We start from the raw sequence: 6,440 nt of genomic DNA, 5'->3' as shown, positions 1-6,440 counted from the left end.
GAAAATGAAATGTAAAAAACCGGGCTCTGTAGAAATTGGATGCATTATAAAGCCACATCAGAACTTTTTAGATTAAACTAACTCTTGCTGGTAACTTATGGACTATAGAAAAATGTCCATGCATGTCAGAGCTGTATTAGATGGCTGAATTATGTTCAATCTTTGTGATTGGCGAGTGATCCTTCTTGCCGAGCTTTGAACAGTTTTGCATGCAAATTTTAAAGTCGGTATAATTGGCAAGACAACCATATACGGTCTCTCAACTTTGACTCTTTTTTTATTATTTAGTAATCTATTTGTTCCTTTTTGTTTCATCATTAAGAATCTTTTTCTTTACTTTAGTTTTTCCTCTTTTTTCTTTTATGAAAAAGGAGTCACAGAGCTCCACTGCATAACTGAGAGAATGAAGGGAAACACAAAGTTAAGCCTAACCATTTTTAGGCCAGAATTACACATGGAGCAAAAAGAAGTCGAGAAAGAACAACATGGTAACTGCAACGAGGATGGAAGTTTCAAAACCAATATGTGGAACCGAGGGTCAATCTTCTAGGTGATGATGGGTTGGAAAATTAGGAGGAGGATGGTCTAAAGCACCGATTGCTGTGAAGTTTGTTTGTTGGGCAAGGCATGGTTGTTCCTCTACTTTCATACAGACCAACATGTTGCAAGGACAAGTGAATTCAAGGCCATTCTGAAGTTGGTAAGCTGTAGACGTCATCTCCGTCTACTTTTTCATAGGCAACTAATGGTCATATAGTTTCAAACTCTACTTCCAGAGGACGAGAAAAGTTCCATCATTAAGAACCATCAAAATGGCATTCTATCAATATCAGAGTGCAACCCATATATAGAACTACACTTTGTCTATACGAATTTCTAAGGATTTTAGTTTTACCCTGACATCATTAGCCAATGGATGTGGTGTTTTTGTTGGGAGATAGATGCCAGGAGCACCTTTGATTAAATTCAAAGGTTTCTTCTAGGTTCCACCATCTTCATTGACTATATCTTTAGGAGTCTCATGCAGTCCTAAAATAAAACTTCCCATTCAATCAAGAATCTATATAGGTTTCTCTATTTCTATGTGTGAAAATTTAAATTAATAAAGTATTTTAATATCTTTAAATAAGTGTTGGGCTACCCCGTCTCATGAGGTGGCTCAAGAGTGGGTTCTACCATGGGCTCGACTCAAGAGGGTTTCCTAACTTATATGATGTGGCCAATGTATATCCCTAGGGGGGGAAGGGGCATCGCAATAAGGAGAGATGAAATGTGGGGAAGAAGAGAGAAGGGAATTTGTACATTGAAAGAGCCTGGAGAGGTGGTATTCCTAAGTAAGATGCTTAGAGAAGGTATTCTTGAGATATATTATCCTAAAGGACTCTCTTGAGAAAAGAAATCAAGGTGTTGGAAAGCAAGAGGAGAAGGTTTCCTCAAGAAATCTTTTCTATGGCTGATTGTTGGTTGTGATCCAGCTGGGGCATGATGATCTCAGCGGATTTTAGGGCTTCTCCATTTTGGAAGAACGTCTCTTCACTACAAAAGAAGGAATAACTCCCGGCGGTTTTTTTTGACTCTACCGACGCTTATAAGCGTCGGCGAATTCCCAGCCCACGCTTCACAAAGCGTGGGTCAGACGTCGGGCAGGTGGGCGTGGGTCGGGTTTAACCCGACGCGTCAAAAAAGCGTCGTCGGTCTATCCCGACGCTTTTAAGCATCGTTGGTTTTATAAGACTCCGACGCTTATAAGCGTCGGCGAGAACGTGGTCTATCCCGACGCTTTTAAGCGTCGTTTGTTTTATAAGACTCCGACGCTTATAAGCGTCGGCGAGAACGTTGATCTATCCCGACGCTTTTAAGCGTCGTTTTTTTTTAAGACTCCGACGCTTATAAGCGTCGGCGAGAACGTTGGTTACTATGGTGTTAGGCCGATGCTTAAAAGCGTCGTTAAAGGCGTGCCAATAGTTTACGTTCCGGTTGCTTTTTCCGACGCTTATAAGCGTCGGCATTAAATTTTTTTTTTTTAAAAAATTTTATGAAAGTAATTTTTAAGTACTCTGTGTACATTAAATTCTAACAAAACAATAGAAACAAATACACTGAATCACATATATAACAAAATACGAGTCACAAACAAGAACTTTGATTACATTCATATTATCATATTTGATTACATTGTACTTCAAAACATTCTAAAAACATACAAGTCAAATTCCTACGTACACAATCTACAATATGTATCAAGGGTCGGCATCATCATCTCTACAATATTGTCATTAAGCTTGGGGCGAGCCCAGTCAACCAAGCTCTGCTCCTTGCTCGGGCGAGTCTTGTCCACAGACCGGAGTCTTCTTAAGCTCTGCTCTGCTCCTTGCTCGGGCGAGTATTGTCATTAAACATTCTAAAAGATATTGAAAGAATTCTTGCGACTGCAACAACAAAAATTACCATTTATTGGGTTAGATTATATAATAATAGAAAGTGTGTGCTGCAAAACTACAATGAGCCTTGAGGAAGTAGGGTTCTAAGAGTCATAAAACATTAAGTAATCTCCACGAACGTAACATTCACAAATTCACATGCTAACCTGTCAGCTATAGTAAAACAATTATAAGATTATCGGGTTATCGATTTCTATTGCATTAATACAGGCAGCTTAATACAATAAAAATATAAAAATCCTGTCAATGCGAGATTCCAAAGGCTTTGGTCTGTACCAAATGGAACAGATAAAATAAAGAATGTGCATAATGTTGGTAACAAAGCAGAACATGAAATAAAAAGATATTAGGGGATCATGTACCTTCAAGGAACCAACAGTAGCATTTTGAGGAATCTCAACAAAAAGTTCTGGCACCTTGAAGGACTTGATGCTAAGTTTCACTGAAAGAAAAGGACAGTACACCTCAGAACCTTGTCATATCAGGGTCAAAACAAAATGAACCAAGTCAAAGATTTAACAGGCATCATTATTTCAGGTTGCTTATTATATACCTTGGTAATCTCCTGATTCACATGATGATTTTTGACCTGTTGCTGAGGATAATGCACCATTCGCTGCAAAAGCTATGTTATTATTTCAAAATTCAAAGTACTACCAAAAAGGTCGGAAGGTAGGTAGCACGTGTAAGTAGCTTAAACGATACCAACCTCCATGTAAAGTTACTGGTGAATCACTTGCTTCTACTTTGATACCACCCTTTCCAGGTGGGTTAGATATACCTTCACGAAAGATCCCTCCATCAGATGCTGACATCGAGCAGCGCTCGAACAACTTCCTCCTCTTGAATGAACTCCTTTGAGTTCTTTGACGTGTGCAAGACATTCTCCTGCTGCGGAAAAATGGCTTCATTTCTACATCTGGTAAGAGAAAAACATAGAAAGTCTAATCAATGGAGGCAAGTCACCCGTAAGTATGTGTTTGTGTGAGATAGAGAAAATTATATGTCACATACATATGTACAATCACACACGCACGCACTAACATAAAATCATGAATTAAGATACCAATATTACAGAATTCGTACCAGTGTTGGAAAGCTCCCCATCCGTCGACATAGTTGGAGCAGCTTTCCAGTACTTAGATGCCAACAGCTTCTTTATCCTACGGTCTCCTATACATGGTGCCTTACAGGCATTATTGGTGATGGTGCTAGAATTAGTGCACCCTGAGGAATTTTCGTCATCATCTCTATCTACAGAAAATTTCATTCCATCCCTACACTTGGGAACAAAGCTATTATACGGAACATGATCTCTGCAAGGAGGCACTTCAGCACTGCTGTCTGAACTAACCAAAGCAGGAGGTTTGGCATCCAAATCCATCAGATCCTCCAAACTGTACATATCTGGAGAACTCCGGGCTATGAGATTCCCAGTAATTCGCCGTTCAGCTTGGAGTGGAGTCTTAATTCCATCTCCTTCACACACACACGATTCCACAGAACCAGGAGAGCACCTCTGAGCGCCGCATTTTTGGGCGGTGGCACTGGTACCAAGAGAATGTCCGAATTCACCCCTAATAATTGACTCCCCAGCAAAAACATCCTTGTTATCAGACTTTATAAAGGCAGATGCAGATGAATTTGTATGGCCTGGAGAATAAAAACGTTAACAGACATCAAGAACTGTGTATGGTAAAATGTTGAAGAAAACAATATTAAACCAATGTAATTGGATACATTCAATGCATTAATACATCTTACTATGCACAGGACTTCGAAAATTATAGAAGTGCTCGGTCATGGCCAAGAAAAACCATCTGTAGTTTCAACTGTTACGCAACATGTTATATGGGAACATAGGGTGAGGTTCAATCTAAATATGCATCAAGAAACAATATGATCAATAATTTGAAAATGGTATCAAGTGATCCGTACGTACAAAGTCGTCCATAAATGCCAATCTGTAGTGATCCTGGGACAAGCTGGCAATCACAAAGCATAAGCCCTGCCTCCATGCCTGTTCCATTCAGAAAAAAGATATTGAAACAATCAGAAAATATAGAATATCTTATCCACAGACCGGCGTCCTGTTAAGAGCTCAAGAAGGACAACCCCGAAGCTGTAGACATCACTCCTAGCTGTCAAGTGACCTGCTCATAGAATAAAATATGATTCAAAATGAACTCACAGCAATTAATTAGAAAAGCAAATGAATGGATGTTGCATTCCATTCTAACAATGAAGGAAAGCGGAAGAAGGCACATAGGTTTTGATAGATTCTACTTATCATGTTGCTCAAAAAAGATCTCATGATCATCATACAAGATTAATCAAAGGAATCTCCAAAATTTTAAAAACATACAAGTCAAATTCCTACGTACACAATCTACAATATGTATCAAGGGTCGGCATCATCATCTCTACGAGTAGATGAAGTATCATCAACCTACAAGAAAAAAAAATATTTTAGAAACTAAAAATACGAAAGTCATCACGCTCATACAAGAATACATTATAATTACATAAAATATTCAAATAGACTTAGTTATGTACCGGAGGAGCAAATCTCTGCAAAAAGGATGAAATATGGTCAAGCTGGTCCTGCAAAGATTGTATCTTCAACTCTTGGCTTTGCTTCAACTCAGCCATATCAGTCATATGACTCTGCCTCATCTCCTCTATCCTTGTCTCATATGACTGCTTTATCTGTGCCATCTCTGTCTTCAAACTACAAACCTCTGCAGTGCTAGTACTGTCACGACCCCCCGCCCCGTTTCCGTTGGGCCGCCGCGACGGTCCTAGGGTGCGGGTAGGCATAAGGCCACCAGCCACCGCGTAGAACCCTACTACCTATCAATCATCAATAAATCTTGAAAAATTTGGCATGATACATGCACAAAATGATCACTTTTTCTATAGTGACCTGTCAGGATTATTTCAATACATACAACAACACTACCTGTCAGAGCAACAATCACATAATCTGTCACATAACGAACCTGGACAATATATATCAATACATCATCTCAGGCATATAACTCATCTGCACACATATATATATATACCTGCTTCCTAATCCATCCATGGTCAAACCCATATCCACAACAGGATCTATGACTGTAACTATGCACTATATACAATAGAAGGTTTATAATACACCAAAAGGTATAAACCTCTATCTACATTATACTATACTATACTATGGAGCGGCACAGCTAGCAGGCAATCTCTAACCCTGCTCTTCTCTATACAATACCTGCCCTGCAATCAAAAACACCAAACTGGAGAGTGAGTATATAAATACTCAGTGAGTGGAGTAGAGAGTACTATGCACATGAGACAAGATATAATCATGGCTCGAGGTGAAATCTCAAGAGCATATGAGCAGTCGTCAAGAACAGGGTACACATAACTCAACATAAGAAATAAGGAGCAAATCATCACAATCCCAATCAACTCATCTGGAGCACATATAGAATAATCAAATAAGTATGTATGATAACATGAATATGCTCAACAGGTCATAGTACTGAATCATATAAATCAGGTGTCAACAGGCTGAATCATCAACAAGACAGCTATCGGGAGGTGGGTTTTACGCCCCAGGCGAACCAGCAACAACTCCCTACTGCCATATGCATACATCGAATATGACACCACACCAATATGTAAATCATCACTAGACAGCTGTCGGGAGGTGGGTTTTATGCCCCAGGCGAACCATCAACAACTCCCCACTGTCACATGCATATGCAGGATAAGACACCATATCGATAATGTAAATGCTAGACAGCTATCGGGAGGTGGGTTTTACGCCCCAGGCGAACCAGCAACAACTCCCCACTGTCACATGCATATGCAGGATAAGACACCACACTAATCATGTAAATGCTGGCCAGTATCCAGAACAGAAATCCATCTCACATCTACATACTAAACGGCACCTCGCGAAAATTCTACATCCGCGGAAAGCCATACTGCACCTCGCGGGGTCTT

General features: G+C 39.8%; 1 protein-coding gene across 2 annotated transcripts; it reads right to left on the bottom strand.

Annotated features, from left to right (window-relative positions):
- Positions 1 to 2,128: 2,128 nt before the first annotated feature.
- On the bottom strand, positions 2,129 to 4,883 carry LOC120111651 (telomere-binding protein 1-like). Of its 2 annotated transcripts, XM_039129351.1 has the most exons (9): positions 4,826 to 4,883; positions 4,557 to 4,594; positions 4,384 to 4,461; positions 4,206 to 4,273; positions 3,528 to 4,094; positions 3,151 to 3,360; positions 2,995 to 3,057; positions 2,804 to 2,883; positions 2,129 to 2,429 (listed from the first exon to the last, which is right to left on the bottom strand). In XM_039129351.1, the coding sequence occupies exons 4-9, from the start codon at positions 4,243 to 4,245 to the stop codon at positions 2,298 to 2,300; spliced, it is 1,092 nt and encodes a 363-aa protein (XP_038985279.1). In that variant the 5' UTR covers positions 4,246 to 4,273; positions 4,384 to 4,461; positions 4,557 to 4,594; positions 4,826 to 4,883; the 3' UTR covers positions 2,129 to 2,297. The 2 variants fall into 2 exon arrangements, with proteins under 2 accessions (XP_038985279.1, XP_038985280.1); XM_039129352.1 differs by lacking the exon at positions 4,557 to 4,594 and having other exon boundaries at positions 4,826 to 4,864.
- Positions 4,884 to 6,440: the final 1,557 nt, after the last annotated feature.

Source organism: Phoenix dactylifera, chromosome 8 (assembly GCF_009389715.1).
Source record: "Phoenix dactylifera cultivar Barhee BC4 chromosome 8, palm_55x_up_171113_PBpolish2nd_filt_p, whole genome shotgun sequence".
NCBI lineage: Eukaryota > Viridiplantae > Streptophyta > Magnoliopsida > Arecales > Arecaceae > Phoenix > Phoenix dactylifera.
This window is presented reverse-complemented; position numbering and strand designations above follow the sequence as displayed.

What these genes read in the sequence shown, in the direction of transcription:
- LOC120111651 (XM_039129351.1), bottom strand. Translation starts at nt 4,245, where the DNA reads ATGACCGAGCACTTCTATAATTTTCGAAGTCCTGTGCATA. An exon ending in TGAATCAGGAGATTACCAAG is followed by an intron (nt 2,884 to 2,994) that starts GTATATAATAAG and finishes CTTTTCTTTCAG; the next exon opens with TGAAACTTAGCATCAAGTCC. An exon ending in CTACTGTTGGTTCCTTGAAG is followed by an intron (nt 2,430 to 2,803) that starts GTACATGATCCC and finishes TTGTTGTTGCAG; the next exon opens with TCGCAAGAATTCTTTCAATA.